Source organism: Poeciliopsis prolifica, unplaced genomic scaffold, assembly GCF_027474105.1.
Source record: "Poeciliopsis prolifica strain line A6 unplaced genomic scaffold, Auburn_PproV2 SCAFFOLD024, whole genome shotgun sequence".
Taxonomy (NCBI): domain Eukaryota; kingdom Metazoa; phylum Chordata; class Actinopteri; order Cyprinodontiformes; family Poeciliidae; genus Poeciliopsis; species Poeciliopsis prolifica.
In genome coordinates this window covers 5,031,122-5,048,208 of record NW_026562399.1, presented here as the reverse complement: position 1 = coordinate 5,048,208, position 17,087 = coordinate 5,031,122, and the positions used below count along the sequence as shown (strand labels likewise).

The 17,087-nt window shown below is 41.3% G+C and overlaps 1 protein-coding gene across 10 annotated transcripts in view; it reads left to right on the top strand.

Annotated features, from left to right (window-relative positions):
* The window catches only part of LOC129370663 (rap1 GTPase-activating protein 2-like), a 44,443-nt gene that overhangs the window by 23,846 nt on the left and 3,510 nt on the right, over window positions 1–17,087 (top strand). For 9 of the 10 annotated variants that reach the window (XR_008607076.1, XR_008607077.1, XM_055046785.1 and 6 more), the window contains 19 exons: window positions 2,024–2,108; window positions 3,131–3,166; window positions 3,676–3,723; window positions 4,121–4,153; window positions 5,103–5,444; window positions 5,542–5,645; window positions 6,264–6,342; window positions 11,803–11,856; window positions 11,927–12,010; window positions 12,854–12,954; window positions 13,686–13,815; window positions 14,331–14,486; window positions 14,579–14,650; window positions 14,731–14,817; window positions 15,378–15,524; window positions 15,664–15,768; window positions 15,849–15,940; window positions 16,732–16,836; window positions 16,900–16,987. Coding sequence is in view for 8 of the 10 variants with exons in the window: in XM_055046785.1 (XP_054902760.1) it covers window positions 2,024–2,108; window positions 3,131–3,166; window positions 3,676–3,723; window positions 4,121–4,153; window positions 5,103–5,444; window positions 5,542–5,645; window positions 6,264–6,342; window positions 11,803–11,856; window positions 11,927–12,010; window positions 12,854–12,954; window positions 13,686–13,815; window positions 14,331–14,486; window positions 14,579–14,650; window positions 14,731–14,817; window positions 15,378–15,524; window positions 15,664–15,768; window positions 15,849–15,940; window positions 16,732–16,836; window positions 16,900–16,987 (1,948 nt within the window). In the remaining 2 variants the exon portion in view is untranslated. The remainder of the gene's footprint in view (window positions 1–2,023; window positions 2,109–3,130; window positions 3,167–3,675; window positions 3,724–4,120; window positions 4,154–5,102; window positions 5,445–5,541; window positions 5,646–6,263; window positions 6,343–11,802; window positions 11,857–11,926; window positions 12,011–12,853; window positions 12,955–13,685; window positions 13,816–14,330; window positions 14,487–14,578; window positions 14,651–14,730; window positions 14,818–15,377; window positions 15,525–15,663; window positions 15,769–15,848; window positions 15,941–16,731; window positions 16,837–16,899; window positions 16,988–17,087) is intronic. The other variant, XM_055046787.1, reaches the window with a different exon arrangement.

Sequence of the window (17,087 nt, the reverse complement as noted above, 5' to 3'; positions counted from 1 at the left end):
CAGGCTTGATGATTTTTACTTGAACAAACCTCCAGATTCATAATTAATTTCCTGCTTCAGTTTGGTCTAAATTAGCTCGTTAAGACAAGTCAAGCCCCCAATTATCTCAGAGTAGAACATCATCAGTAGGTATTGGGCCACTTCATTTCTCCAGCTGACCTTTGACCTGCCAACTGGAGTGAGTGGAAGCCGGAGGAGCTCCAGGGTTAAACTTTAATGAGCATCTTTGCCTTTCCTCTGCAGGAAACATTCACTAACGGAAACTAATTCATTCACCTTCAGCCGCTCAGCAACTAGATCGGGTTTCCTCTCAGCATGGAGGATAAACGTTCGCTAACAGGGCTGGCAAGCAGCACTAGCTACTGTTAGCTTTGGAGTCTAGAGGCAAGCATGCAAAGTCTGGCCAATAACTGGACTGCCTTCTTCCAGCGCTGCCCATTAGTACAGATACGCTAGCTTTAACATTCGATAGGCTAGCATTAGCGTTGGATTGCCTAGCTTTAGCACTGGACAGGCTGTCTTTATTTATTCCAGGCAGTTCAACCCAAACCAGACCTCGGTGTTGTTCCCCAGCTGAGATTAGGTCCAAATGCCACGGCGCCTCACTTGGTGACCTTTTCTGTCCCAGCAGGGTCCGTCTGTCCCTCCTGGTGACCTTTGTGTTTGCTGTGCAGAGCTGGAGCCGGTCGAACCTGCAGCCCTCACGCAGACTGCAGGAACAACATGAACACAAACCGTTCAGACTTAAGAGGCAGAGAGAAGGAAGTGAAGCAGCAGAAGTTTCTGGAAAAGGTCAACAGGAAGGAGGTTCTTCCTGGTTCTGAATGGGTCTAAAGTAACAGTGATCAGATCAGGTCCAGATATTTGAGGATGAGACCACAGTTCTGAGCTGAACAGTTACAGTTACACTAATCCACTAGTAGCTAAATTTGTAAGTGTTTAGTCCACTTAGCGTTCCCTAAATGATTCCAGATGAATTCTAAAGCACCAATTTACTTTGTTGTTTCCTAAAGAGCTTTGAGGTTTTGGTTGTCGACTGTTAAGAATTCAAATGGTATTAGTAGACGTTTATGCTTATGCTCTTATTTTGAAGTTGGTGAAGTTCTGTTTCCTCTCCTCGTGTTCTCTTTATTGAGCAAATGACAATACAATGCATGAAGTAATGAGATAAAATCATGTAAACCTGCCTTGGTTCTGTGTTTTCTGACCGAAGCATCACTGTGGCCAATTAGGCTAAGAGTTAGCAAAACTCAACAACTATAAAACTGAAATCACGAGTGAAAGGTCCAAAGAATCACTTCCTGTGGCCCTAACAGTACAGGAAGGAGGGCAATGACGTTTTTAATCACATATGTTGAAGTACACGTGTTACTGACTGATGGTTGAAATTACCACTTTAGTTTCTGCTAAGCTCCATGTTGGTTTGGCACGTTAGCGTTAGCAGGGCTAATGTATATTATTAGTCTTATAGGGTTAGCGTAGCTGGCTTCTTAGTTCACAGTCTCCCAGCCTCCATCTGGATTTGGCTGATTTTTAAACCATAATGCTCCTGTTGTTCTGTCTGGGTTCTTCAAGATCAGGATGAGACCTTCAGACGGGTCAGAAGGTCAGACTTTAGCCCCTCCCCAACTCCGCTCTGTAGCAGAGGCTGACCTTTGACCCCGAGTCTGTGTTTCACACTGAGAGTAACTGATTCTGCATGGACGCTATGACCCGGAGTCAGCACCAGAATCAGAACCAGCTGGGTCCGGTCTGTCGCCATGAGTCAGAACTATGGTGAAAACAAGTTCAGCTCTAACTATGACTCATCACAATCCAGCCTGATCAGAGTCTGAATCATGACTCATCGCTACCAAGGTCAAGCAGTAATTCACTGACAAGTCTGACGAGTCACACCTGAGACAGGCGGCTCCTCAGAGGTCAGGCTGACCTTCATCTCCAGCCAGCTCGTCATCATCCTCAGCTCCTCCCGGCTCTGCTGATGCAGACGCGGCGTCTCTGATGATGGCTTCCTGTGTTGCAGTAAGCAGGACCAGCTGATCCTCGCTAATGTCCCGGTGGAGGACCGCCCCCCGTCGCCCCCCCGCACGGCGCCGCCCACCATGAAGGTAACACCTGCCGCTCCCTCCAGGCTCTGCTCAGAACGGAGTCGGCCTGTCTGCCTGTTTCTCTGTTAGATCTGTCATTCCAGATGAAACCTCCAGGTCTGGTGGCGTCACGCTTCTGATGACATCACAGGAAGCAGCTGATCAGACTCCACATCCATCAGTATTTTCCTCTTTATTTGGATGTTTGGTTCATATTCCTCCATTAGAGGAATAAAGGATCCTGCTTGGATTCGTAGAAACACTTGGAGACGTTTCTATGAACGGACAGATTTTATTTACAGCCTCTTGTTTATATAAACCAAATCAACTTATTTTGCTGATAAACTGTATAAATCAGTTAATAAGGGTGCTATCTTTATGTTTCGGAGGAAACTGTGACATTTTAGAGTAAATTTGTATAATTCTGCAACATTAGACTAAGACTGATGTTGCAGTAGCCACCATTTAACCCCTCTGGGTTGAATGGGTCCACAGATCTGGACAGTTGAATCTTCCTATTGGTTGCAGCAGTGCAGCTGGGCTGATATCTGAAAGCAAATTAAAGCCACTAGATTTGTCACTCGTCACATTTTAACGAAACGTCACTAACTTGGATTTGCTGCCATTTTGCTAACGGTTTGCTCCATTCAGTATTCATCTTGGGTCAGAGGTCAAGCCTAACATTGACCCTCTTGTATCACCAGAGCTTCACAGTCCCTGTCCAGATCTGGGGACAGTGACATGTCCGCCATGTTGCTCACCTGGTCAGCCTCTTGTGATGTCATCAGTCCAGCTCCGGTAGAATCAGCAGCTTTATTCTCGTCCTGAAATTATGACGGATAGAAATCCGTCCTTCCTTCCCCAGTTTGTTCTTGTTGACGAGCAACAGAAACGCGGGGCTGTAAACCCGGTTCTGTTCTGACTCGGTTCAAGTGTTGCTTCCTCCAGTTTCATTCTCAGTGATTCCTAAATGTGTTTGCAGTTCAGACACATTGGAGCGTTTTGTCCTGACAGTGAACTGGTGTACCTGTTTCTGTCTGCAGACGGCTCACTTCTTCGACATGATGGACAAGATGGAGGTAAGATTTTAATTCGCATGGATTCCTCTAACGGTTCTGATAAATGAGCCGAGACGCAGAGAGACTTTATAAAGCATCAGAAATCAGCTGCAGAAGAAGAAATGAGAAAAAACAGAAGACATTAGGAGGTAGAGCCTTTAACTTTGGTTTGTTGACTTAATGACATCTAATGGGAGGAGGCAGCATCATGCTGTGGGATCATCAGATCAGCAGCGATCACAGATCAATATCTCCAGGATCAATGTAGCATTTGTCATCAACTCAACAAATTAAAGGAAGACGAGGTCAGAGATGCTGCACAGCAGAGAGACGGAGGAGCAGAGAGCGACTTGGTCTGGTTGGACGGTGAGAGATGGAAAAGCAGATGAGTCTTCTGGACAAACGACAGATGTCTCACTCGGACTCACATTCAGAGTTCTGCTGGGTTTTGGTTCCGACTCTGAATAGAATGTTTTTATTGGCTTGTCAGAATAATTTCGTCCTGTTTTCTCTCCCTGGCTGCGGAGCAGCAAGTACCAGAAGCTGCAGAGATGAAGACAGTCCCTCTGAGACAGAAGGCACGTCCACCTATCTGTCCTCATGTCTGTCCTGATTCCTGTCCTCATGTCCGTCCATCCATCTGTCTTCCAGTCCGTCCAGCTCATGTCCCACGTTTCTTTCCATGTTGATGTAAAACCAGATGATCGTCTGTTCAGCAGAAAGTCTCTGTTCCTGACAGGAAGTCGCTCCAATCTTCACCATCATCATCATCGTCCTTGGCAACCCAAGTTGCATGTCCACTCTGTTGCTGTTCACGTGGATTTGTTGCTTCCTTCAGTTTAACATCTAATTGTCTTTGGTTTAGTAAAAGTGAACCCGTGGATTCAGTCAGAAGTTTACAGAAAGTAAAACTGAAGCTGTGATGTTCCGGATGCGACGTCGGCCATGTTTGAAACGCCTCTGTCTCTGTTTCAGGACGACTACATTCCTTATCCCAGGATCGAAGAGGTGAGACTCAGACGTCTCTATCCTCTAGTCCAAAGGTTGTGGGTTTGATTCCTGCCAGCAGCTTGAGGCTGTCGATGCGGTTTCTTATTAACATTCTGATGGTTTCCAAAAATATCTGGGCAGAATTTCTTCTATCAAAGTTAAAATTACAGTTTGGACATATTTTGTTATTATGGCTATAAAATTTGAGATTTGGCTCATTTTCCCAGGAGAAATTAAAGTTGACTTTATTTTAAGGTTTTATGAAAAAAGTCATGAAGTTGTGAATTGGTATTTTAAATGTCCACAATTTAACAAACACAAAGATAAACACAGTTTGATATTGCACATGAACTATTGCTTTGAATTGTGAATATTTCACATGTGCAAAAAACTGTGCAAAAGATAACTACATAAAAAAAATAAAAATTGTGCCACACAAAGGTCAGAAAATAAACGTTCTCAAATCACATATTCATATTTCTGTACATGGGAAAAAAGGACATTTCCACAAAATTGAACTGAATAGAAAAGAAATAATATTTGAACTTCAAAAGTCGAAAATTTATTAGAAAGAAATTAGAAATTTCTTAGATTTATCTCAAAATTTTTCTACTTTGATATTTCTCTTGAGTTTCTCATTTCAACTTCTCAAGTTTGGAACATCCTATTTTTTCCACAAAGTTTCTGATAATAATCTGAAAATTTGTGAGATTTTTGGTGGAGTTTTTTCGGTCCCCTCTGATTCCAACACACCGTCATAGATTTCATCTGAACTTTTGACCTGACACTTAAAATATGATGAAAACAGTTAAAAAGTCGAGCAGTTCATTCTGCATATTCGCAATATGAAACTGTAACATGACAGCAACGATGTGGTAGTAACAGTAGATAGAGCTCTTGCCATGATGATGCAGCAACAGGGACATCAGTGTTTCCCCCAGGTGTGACAGAAACATGTCGCCTGCAGGTGTTGGAGAGGGGACCCCCGTACCCACAGGTCATCCTGCCACAGTTTGGAGGCTATTGGATAGAGGGTCCAGAGGCCACGCCACAGTCTGAGGCCACACCTCCCGATGCTCCACCCATTGAGGCTCCGCCCCCTTCAGAGGCCACGCCGCAGTCTGAGGCCACGCCTCCCGATGCTCCACCCATTGAGGCTCCGCCCCCTTCCTCCTTGCAGTGCAGCGGTGCAGAGGTAGAGGATGGAGGAATAGAGGAGGCAGAAGCTTCTGCCCCAGGGGATTATGGGTATCACCTGGAGCAGGTCAACGAGGCAGCACGCGCGTACAGGAACCACTTCCTGGGCAGGGTGAGCTGCGGTGTCTTTTGAAATAAATCCGTCTTAAAACATTTTGTGGTTTGCAGCAGTTTCAGATTTTGGTCTTCAACGTCTGCCTGCCTTTCAGGAGCATCTGAACTTCTTCTGCTCGGTCAGCAGTTTGGGGAACCTGCTGTTGTCTGTGAGACACGAGGAGGAGAAGGAACAGGAATACCTCCACGTCATCATCAGGTAAACACAGGAACCGGGTCGGGTCAGAGCTCAAAGAGGGGCTGGACCCTCCAGGACCTTTTTGTAAATAGTGTTGTGTATTTATTATGTCATTTATCATGATAGATTCCTTACCTTGATAAAAATGTTGATTTATCGCTGTGACAATAAATTCCAGTTAATGATGTTTCACTGTCAACTTTGATTGTTTTACTACTTTCTGTGCAGTTTGTCCAATGAAAACTTCAATAAATACCAATAAACACGATTAAATACAGTTGCTGTCAGCAGCTTAGTGAAACAAATCACACTTCTTCATCTGACTGTTGCCCTAAACAAACAAACAGAATGTTCTTCAAGAGCACTATTTGAGTTCGTGGGCTAAAGCTGCTGTAGGGTTACAGTCACCTAAAATGACGCAATAGATAGTTATTATTGTCACAATTGGATCACAAAATATTGTGTTAAAACTTTAGGTCCACATCGCCCAGCCTGCTGGTGACTCCAGTTAAAGTTTGTAGTGTTTTTGTTTTTAGGTAGGAGGACTTGGACCCTCTCATAACTGCTTTGGGTCTAGTTAAAGTTTTAAAAGCAGCGTTGTTCCTCCGGATCCAGGTTTGTTTCTTGTGTTTGCTTCAGGTCTCGCCTGAAAAGCGTCTACCACAGATTGTCTCTGGCGGAGCTGCCGGACATCCCCAGCATTCCGGAGCTGGCCAAGGTGTCCACCCACCTCACTTCCTGTTCTCCTCTGAGCTACTTCCTGTTCCTGTGGTTAAAAAGACAACTGTTTAAATCAATCAATCAATCAAAATTTTATTTGTATAGCACGTTTCAGCAACGAGGCACTTCTGAGTGCTTTTACATCAATAAAAACAAAAAGTCTCAAATATTAAGAGCTGCTCTAGAAATTGCAGCTCTGCATTGAAGACTATAAAGAGAGTCAATTCAGTTAAAGGGCCGGTAGCATGTAAAATTAACATTTGAATGTTATTATTTTTTTTTTTTATTAATGAAATTTATTCGAACATGATACAAATATAAAAATAAAATAGTGCACAGTAACAAAAAGTGCATAAGAAAGAAGAGAAAATACAGATTTTTTGTTTCAGTTGACATATCATGCTCAAAATGGGGTAGGAAGAAGTGAGAACTTATAAACTCCTACCCCTAAACACTTGAGACTGTAGAATCCTACTGTCATTAAAAATCAAAATCAAAGTGTCAGTCAGAAGTAACAGTTACTAATATTTACCTATTCATTTTCCCATTTTATGCTGGTTTGTCTTTCTTAACCCTTACACCAAGTTATCTGCAATACACACCTTATTGCTTTCTATTACACGTATGTGTATCTATTGAAAATTACCTCTTTGTACTTTCTTTTGAATTGCGTTAAACTGTTGCTTTGTTTTAAATCTTCATGTAACTTATTCCATAACTTTACACCTGTAATTGAAATACAGAAGCTTTTCCTTGTTGTTCTGAATTTGCGGATCTTGAAGTTTGAGTGACCCCTCAAGTTATACCCCCCTTCTCTTTCAGAAAACGTGCTCTGTATGTGCTCAGGTAACAGCTGTTTAGATATTTTGAACATAAATTGAGCCATTTTAAATTCTACAAGCTCGTCGAATTTGAGAATTCTGGATTTTATGAAGAGCGGATTTGTATGGTCATAATAACCGACATTATGGATGATTCTAATGGCTCTTTTCTGTAGGACGGTTACCGGATGTAAAGAGCTCTTGTAATTAACTCCCCACACTTCACAGCAATATGATAGGTGGTAAAATCAGGGAGTTATATAGAATATGAAGTGATTTAGCATTCAATACATGTCTAGCTCTAGCCAATATGGATATACTTCTACTGAGTTTACTCTGTAAATATTTAATATGAGGTTTCCAACTGATTTTGTCATCTATTATTAAACCGAGGAACTTATTAGCAAAAACCCTTTGTAGAGTTACGTCCTCTATTTGAACTTGGATTTCAGTATTTTTATAACAGTTCCCAAAGACCATGATTTTCGTCTTGTCCAAATTTAGGGATAATTTGTTATGGTCAAACCATATCTTTAACTTACTAATCTCTGAAGTGACTGTTGAGAGAAGATGTTCTAAATTGTCGCCAGAGGCTAGAATATTTGTGTCATCAGCGAATAAGATAAATTTTAATACATTGGACACTTTACTGATATCATTTATATAAAGATTAAATAAAACTGGTCCCAATACTGATCCTTGTGGTACTCCACAGACAGTCTCCTGCCAATCAGATTCCACCTCTCCCAATTTCACAAATTGTTTCCGGCTCTTTAAGTAACTCCTCATCCAGTCAGAAACTACTCCCCTAATTCCATAGCGTTCTAATTTTTTAAGTAAGATTTCATGATTTATTGTATCGAAAGCTTTCTTTAGATCTATAAATATCCCTACTGCCAGTTTTTTACTATCTGTTGCGTTGGTTATTTCTTCTATTAAGTCAGTTACGGCCAGTGATGTTGACCGGTTTGCTCTGAATCCATATTGACTGCTGATAAGTAGTGAATGTTTTTCTATGAATTGTTCCAGTCTTTTCTTAAATAGTTTTTCCAGGATTTTAGAAAATTGTGGGAGAAGAGACACAGGCCTGTAGTTAGTAAAGAGGTGTTTGTCGCCAGTTTTATACATTGGTTTGACCTTAGCTATTTTCATTTTGTTGGGAAATAATCCTGTTTGAAATGATAAATTGCAAATATAAGTTAGTGGTTTAGAGATACCTTTAATTACTATTTTAATAGTTTTCATGTCCAGATCATCACAGTCAGTGGAAGTCTTTTTTTACCGTTATTCACAATGTTTATGATTTCTTCTTCTTGTACAGGGCTGAGATATAAGGAGCTGGGATTATTCTCAATTAGATATTGCTGAGTTGCAGTTTTTGTAGTCGGTATTTTTTCTGCTAATTGAGGTCCTATATTAACAAAAAATGTATTAAATTTATTGACGACACTTTTCAAATCAGTAATATTCTGTTCATTATCTATGAAATAGTTTGGATAGTTGTTATTGTTAGATTTTCTAATAACTCTATTTAAAATATTCCATGTTTCCTTAATGTTGTTTTTATTCCTATCCAGTAATGTATGATAATAGTCCTTTTTACATGTTTTTATAATATAGTTAACTTATTTTTATATTTCTTGTATTTGTTTTCTGATTCAGACGTTCTATGTTTTAAATTCTCTATAAAGTTTGTTTTTTTTTTTTACATGCCTTTTGTATTCCTTTTGTGATCCACTGTTCATTTTTTTGATTACTTTTCCTGTTATATTGTTTGATTGGGCAGTGCTTGTTATATAATATTTTAAATGTTTTTAAAAATTCTTCATATGCTGAATTCACGTCATTCATTTTATATATTAATCTCCAATCATAGGCTAACAACTCAGCTTCTAGAGCTTTTAGTGTCTCTTCAGACGTAACCCTTCTGTAATGTGTCTCTATTTTTTGATCGTCTGTTTTGCACTTACAGTCGTAGACTATGAACACTGGTAAGTGATCAGTTGTGTCATTCATTAATATTCCACTAGTTAAATTATTTTCCATCACATTTGTAAAAATATTATCAATTAAGGTAGCGCAGTGCGATGTAATGCGACTGGGCCTGGTGATTTTAGGATACAGGCTTAAACTGAGCATGGTGTTAATAAATTCTTCAGTCATTCTATGTTTATTTGGATTGAGAAGGTCAATATTGAAATCCCCACAAAAAAATGTTATTTTTTGATTAATTGTTATAAATTTTTCTTCTATCCAGTTGTTGAGTACTTCAATGTTTGATCCAGGGGCTCTATAAATGCAACTCACTAAGACATTTTTCCTTTTTTCCACGAGTATTTCTATAGTCACACATTCAAACATGTTGTCCATCACAGTTGACATTGTTTCGATCAACTTATAATTAATCTTCTTGTCAACATACAAAGCTACTCCCCCTCCATTTTTGTTTTCTCTGTTCTTACAAACCATTTCATAACCATTGATTTCAAAGTCTATGCCCTTATCACTATTGAGCCAAGTTTCTGATAAGGCAATAACATTGAAGGTCTGTGAAAGTTGTTGGAGGTATTGTTTGATGCTGTCAAAATTTGCATAAAGGCTTCTGCTATTAAAGTGAATTATTGACAGCTTTTGTTCCGTTTTAATGCTGTTGTTGAACTGATCATCGCTGTAATAGTGACAACTATCATTGCTGACATTATAGAAGTTGTAATCAGGATCAATGTCAGTTTCAATATCTTGCAGATGATAGTTTCTGTGTTGGAATACGGGTAGCTCTATATCCTCATAGGCCGTGATCTGTTGCATGTTTCTCTTTCAGAAGTGAACGTCAGCTATGTCTGGCTGTCTGTCATACATTGTTGGATAATTTAGGGGTACTAGTACGTGGATGGGTGATCAACTTATCATAACGTAGGTAAGCAATGTCCCCTCTTTGACGTGCTGCTTTTAAGTCCGGCATTAGTTCCGCCCTCCTTTTCCTTACTGCATCCGTGAAGTCTTCGTTAATGAAAATCTTAGATCCCTTAAGTGCCTTGGTGCTCTGCAGAATAGTTGATCTGTCCTTGTATCGTAAGAATTTGACAACAATGGGCCTGGGTCTGTCTCCTCTATGTTTACCGGTGCGGTGAGCTCTTTCAATGTCAACCTTATTTTGAAAGTTTAGCTTTTCAATTAAAATAGTTTTCACTTTCTCCTCAGTCTCAGCCCAAGTCTCATTTGGTGATTCAATAATTCCATCAAAAACCAGATTATTTCTCCTTGATTGCCCCTCAAGGTACTCCATTTTATCAGTGATAGTCATCATACCCTCACATACTTTAAATATGTCTGACTGCACCGTGTCACTTCGGGCCTTGTACTTAGCACTTTCTACTTTAATGTCGTCAATGTCTTTCTGTGTAAATTGCAGGCTAGTTTTAATGTCCTGTAGTTCTCGTGTCATCGCGTCCATTCTGGTGTTAGTAGTGTCCACAATGATTTTAACAAAACCCTTAAAATTGTCCTGTTGTTGTTGGAGTAACTCCATATACATTTGCTTTTGCTGGCTCAGCAACTCTTTGACTTGCGTGAGTGAAACATAGTCCTCATCTTGTCTCCCGTCGGTCTTGGATCCTTTTGGAGGCATTATTTCGCTTCTTTTTGCCTGTCGCTTCCTTAAGGCTCCTGCTCAGCAGTTGGAGGCCACTTCGCTGTCTTTCTCTGCTTGCTGTCAATCCAACGTGTCGTTTTCCACTGGTTTTTCTCTGTTAGGTCGGTTAGCTGCCGGGCGTTGGCCTCGTCCCGGTTAGCAGCCGCGATGTTAGCAAGCTAGCCACAGCAAGCTAGCCGCACTGTCGCTCTGTGAACACAAACACCCTGGGCCAGACGCGTTGTCCAAGCACAGCCGATCTCTCGCTGTTCCGCTGACTGTGGTGGATAGCGGTACTTACGGACAAGGCAGAGATGAACGAGACAACGGTGTGGCCATTTCCCGTCACGACATGATCTCAGTCCAGGGTTGCTCCAATCAGCCACAAAGTGGCTGATTGGCCAAATGTTTTTCCCTCATTAAATCAAAACTGCACTGTTGCTTTGATTCTTTTATGTTTAAGAAATCCTTTAATCGCCATGGCAACCATTCTATTAAAACGTCTGGGTAGACCTAGCCCCGCCTTCAAGATGCAGCTCCGCCTCACTGAGCTCCTTCAGACTAGCCAGCAGCAATTAGCAAACATCTGCGCAGATCATAAGAGGAGCTGCTGCTCAGAGCAACCCTGGTAAAAACATTGAAGGGTTAATAGAGGAGCCATGTTAGGATGACTTCCTGGAGGCGGAGCTTCAGAGAGAGCAGTAGATTCTTAAAGAGACAGAGGCCCAATTTTAAGGTGTTAGGAAGTCAAGTTTGTTTAAATCATATTTGATTTATAGCATTTTATAACAACTGGAGTTAATATAGTTAGTTGATTTTCCTATAAAATGACAGTAGGACACATGAAAGTGCCTCACTTATGTTTTCTTTGACAGAAATGTAGAAGGTGAATATCTCGTTACGATCCAGGTTAATTTGACTTGAAACATTTCTGAGGCTAACAGACGTTCTGCACCAAGCATTTCACACTGATGAAAGTTAACGATGTGACCTGTTTGTCCTGAAGCTTGTGTGTGACGAAGTGGCCTCCCTGCGGTTCAGTCCGGTCCTCTACCCCAAGGTGAGCTCGTTTTCCTTGTTTTCCTCACCATTGAGGCTTGTCCGCCTGACGCTGTCCTCTCCGCCTGCAGGCGTCTCAGCTCATCGTCAACTACGACGAACACGAAGTCAACAACACCTTCAAGTTCGGAGTCGTCTACCAGCGCTTTGGGCAGGTCAGAACCGACCATGCTGCCCTTATTAATGCCCAGAATAACTGGAAAAAACACAATCTGACTCACTCAATATCAACCAAACTCTAGATTCAATGTTCATTCAACTGAAAAAACAAATGAGATCATATCATTCATAGGATTAACTTTACGTAGCTTATTTATAAATTTCCATCCAGAAATATTTTCATCCCCCAGTTAATGTGTTTGTCCACCCAAACACCAGGAGGCGCTACAGGTATAGAGACTCAAATGAATTATGGTTGAACAAAATGACTTTGTTTTTTCTACTGTGTTCAGGTTTGTTGCTCACAACAGTCTTGTTTTTATTTTCCAAAATGAAATGTGTAGGAAAGTAAGAAAAGCATCAGAGTGAAAATATCAAATCAAAAATGATGATTTTACATTTAATGCCAAACTGTGATAAATGTTTATTTTATCACACGGTTAGACAAATGGATCAATAAAGTATTTTATTAGAATTTTATTTGTATTGTTGTTTACTTTCATTTTATGATTTTTTTTTTATTTTAAATATATTTTATTTGCGTTTTGTTTGGTTAAGATAAAGTATTTTTATGTTTTATATTATTTAGTTACTTGAATTTTATTTTGTATGCTATGCTTTTGTTTTACTATTTTACTTGTGATTTATTTTTCTAAAATGAAATATTGTATTTGTGTCGTTGTGGTTTATCATGAGAAATGTAGAAATTACACCTAAAAATTGAAAAATAAAATAATTTTGTTTTACTCGTAACCTCTGGCTGAGCCTGAGGTGATCTCTGATTGGTTATGACAGCAGAGGTGATCTGTGATTGGCTGTGACAGCTGTTACCTGTTCAGGTGTCAGAGGAGGAACTGTTCACCAACAACCAGGAGTCTCCGGCTTTCCTCGAGTTCCTGCAGCTGCTTGGAGAAACGGTGGAGCTGCAGGACTTTAAGGGGTGAGCAGCGCCGCAAACCGAACCATGCACGGCACAAACCATGGAGTTTCTGTTCAGAGCAGCAAAATCTGATCTCAGGTCAGCACAGAGTAATAACAATAAAGTTAGTGGAGTAAAAATAAAGAGAAACCATCCAGGTGAAAAGCACAGATGAGCACATCATTTAATGTTTAGAAATGACATCATCAAGCAGGGTAAAATATGCTGTTATGTGGAAATGTTGGTATTTTAAGGACCAAAATGAAAATAATTCACATAATTTATTTACAAGAAGAATTACTTTGAATACAAAGATTATAAAAAATTTTCATAAACTGCAGGTGTGATTGTGTGTCTGGTGATGTTTTGGTTAAAACAAGTCTCTTCTTCAACACTGAAATTTGACTCAAGTCAGAGTAGAAATACTTTCTATTAAAGTTACTCGAGTAAAACTAGTTACTGCCCAACTGATGCTTTTTAAAACCGACTCGACATTAAACATTTATTAGAAATAATTTAGTTATTTAGGATTTTAATGGATTCATTGGGACCTAAACCTTCATATTTGTTGTAATTTTCATCAAAATTAAACTTTTTCATCTTTACCAGAAATTGAAAACCGTCAGTATTTGAACTTTAGCTTCAGGAATAGAAACCAGAACGTAGTGATGTCATGTCGTGTTCACCAGCTGGTTCTTTTGGGCTTGGTGGAACTGGGCCGGTCCAGTCAGCTCTCGCCCTCCTGTCTGCAGGTTCCGGGGCGGGCTGGACGTGTCCCACGGCCAGACGGGGTCCCACTCCGTCTACACCGTCTACAGAGGTCAAGAGGTCATGTTCCACGTCTCCACCAAGCTGCCGTTCACCGAGGGAGACGCGCAGCAGGTAGAACGGAAAACTGCCGGGAGTCCAGGAAAACTCAGGAAATAAACACAGCAGGAAGCTTGACAGGGACATGGATCTCTGTGGTTCTGGTTGGTTCTGTTTATTCAGGAAAGGTTTTTGGGTCTAAACTTAGAGTTTCTATCAGATTCTTTCTTTTTGTTAAAGTAAAACTAAAACAATATTTTTACACAAACAAAAAAATAAATCTTTTAGTTGCTGTCATCTCAGAGTAGAGATGTTAATCGATTCCTTTAATTATTGATTATCAGAGCTATAGTTATTGCCTGAATGCTTTTGATACAGGCAGTTGCCCAGGGCGGCACGAGAAGAGGGGAGGCTGAGCGTTTCAATCATAAAACTAAACTTTTAAAGTTTATTTTCATGGCACATAAAAACCCCTGAAAATGGAACCAGATTGCTCAGTTTAACTCTGTGTTTTCAATTCTGCACTGCCCCCTGCTGGTTGCTCACCTTTCAGCACTAACGCTTCGCCCATGTCACTTCCTGTCGCTCAGCTGCAGCGGAAACGCCACATAGGAAATGACATCGTTGCGGTGGTGTTCCAGGAAGAGGCCACGCCCTTCGTCCCCGACATGATCGCCTCCAACTTCCTGCATGCCTTCATCCTGGTGCAGGTGGAGGAGACGTGCTTGGACAGTGCCATCTACAGGGTAGGAGGTCTCACTGAACCGACTCAACTGAAGTCCATCTGGGTCGAGGAGAACCGAACCAGAACTGAACCTGCTTCTCCAACCTCTGGCAGGTATCTGTCACGGCGCGAGAAGACGTCCCGCCGTTTGGACCGCCTCTGCCAAACCCAGCCGTCTTCAGGAAGGTGAACGAGGAATCCGGTCCAAACCGGGTCGAGTTCTAATGCCTGAACCGAACTAGTCTCATCTGTGTTTTCTTTTCCAGGGTCCGGAGTTCAGGCAGTTCCTCCTCACCAAGCTCATCAACGCAGAGCTGGCCTCCTACAAGAGCGAACGCTTCGCCCGACTGGAGGTAACCAGCAGGGGGAGCCATCTCCCTTAACCTGAAGGAAAACTCTGACAGTTCAGCCTCTGAGCGGGTATTATGGAGCTAAAACAGCGCCATAAAGTTTGCTCAGAAATTTTTTTCAACCAAAAGATTTTTTGAAGATGAAAAAAAGTTCCTTTTTTTTAAGGCTCAAATCTTTTTTCAGTTTAAAAATTTGTTTTGTTCAAAATTGATTTTCACAGTCAAATTGTTTAGTTTAGTTCCAAAATTATTTATCAGTTTCTCATTGTTTTTTTTTTATGTCAAAATATTTTTTTTTATTTCAGTTTTTACCATTTTTGTTTAAAAAATGTTTTTCAGTTTCATGTTTTAACTTTTTGGCCTTCGTTTACCTTCGTTAAATCTGTTTTCCTTTTGTTGAATCATCATTCCTCTTCTTCTGCTGGATGAAAAAGTTTCCTGATCCAAACACAGTTCGTTGTGTCTGAATCGTTTTGCAGCGTTTTGGGATTAAATCCTGATTTAATCCCAAATCAGGATTTGGGATTAAATCCTGATTCACCTTTTATTTCCCTCCCGCTCAGGAGCGGACGCGCTCCGCCCTGTTGGACGGCCTGCTGGACGAGCTGCACAGACGCTCCCAGTGCATGCTGGGATTGGGGTCCGGGGTGGAGGAAGAGGGCCGGGGCGAGAATGGCCACGCCCACGGAGGGCTGTTGGAGTCCATCAAGGTCAGTCTGAAGGTCACTTCAGCTTTACTCTCACAAACATCCCAGTTTGATCGTCTGACTCTTTGTTGGAAACCAGTTCTGGGTTTTCATGTTTAGCTGGTTGAAATCTTAATTGCATGTTTTTGCCGTTTCATTTCAGAGAGCAATGAAGGGGCGGAGTGTATCCATGGAAACCATGTCACGCGGTGGGGCGGGGCTGCCCACCAGTCTGAGTGGGGGGGGTCTGGCTCACCTGAGTATTGAGGTGAGCAGAACCGGTCCAACACTTCGGTTCCGGCTCAGCAGCTGTTAGCAGCTGGATTGTTTTTGTGTTTCTGTTGCCAGGTCAACGTGAAGTCGCCGGTGAAGCGGCGCTCAGGCCTGTTCCCCCGCCTGCTGAGCGTCGACAGCCAGTCAGAAAAACACAGCCACAGGAGGTAACCACGATGACGACCTTTCTGATGATCGGGAGGAAGTTTAAGAAATGCTGTGAAAAACTGAGAGGCTTTTTAAAATGTATTTATTTAACACGGTTTGGTCAGAAAACCATCACATCGTCTGCAAAATGAGTGATTTTATAGAACCTGACGTTTGAGACACAGAATAAATGAAAACTGAGCCTAGAACAGAACCCTGAGCTGCTAACATGCTAATGCGCTAATAGCAGAACTAGCTTTCTGTTTGGTGCTCTTTAAAAAATTATTTAGCACACTTAGCTTCCCCTAAATTATTTTTCCAGGTAAATTCTAAACGGCTAATTGACTTGGCTGCTGGTACTTTCAAATTCATGCTCTTATTTTGAAATGATTGAAGAATGTTCTCAGAGCAGTTTCATTTCCTCTCCTCGCATTCTCTTTTTGTAATCCAATTATTTAAAACATTAACGTCAACAAAATTCTGTGTTGACATAGCACCTTAGCATTTTATGCAGCTTGATGGTGTTTTGGTGTAGTGCTTTAGCATTAGCTTCCGCTAAATACCATGTTGATTTAGCACCTTAGAGTTAGCTTCAATTAAGCACTTTAGCATTAGACAACATTTATGATTAGTGCTTTAGGATTAGAGCAACTGTTTTAGCTAGGAATGCTCACTTGTGGCCCTGAGGAACTCCATGTTTATATTTGAGGCTAAATTCAGTCTTTCAGTCATTTCAGTTGTTAGCAGATATGCTTAGCATGAAGCTACCGGCTCAGTTGTTCTTCTGGTTAAACTCTGTTTGCTGTATCAGCCTCCTCAGTGAGCAGCGCAGCTTCGACTCTTCCCACCCAATGCTGGAGGTGAGGTCTGAGTTGCCGTCCAATCCCAGCTCTCCAGAGGCGGGACAACTGGACAGGTGTGCTGTCTTTTTGCTTTTAATTTGAGCAAAGCAGCAGCAGCAACGTTTCTGTGTTTTCAGGATTCACCTGAAGAAGGAGAGCAGTAAGATTTCCAGATCCACATCCAGCACCTGCAACTTCAGCATTCCCTCTGACGATGCTCATCTGGTGAGACTAATCAGTAACCTTCAGCTGATTGGTTGTAGCTGAAGGTTACTCTCCATCTGGCCTGGTGGGAGTGAAGGACAGAAGCTGTTCTCCCAGGAAA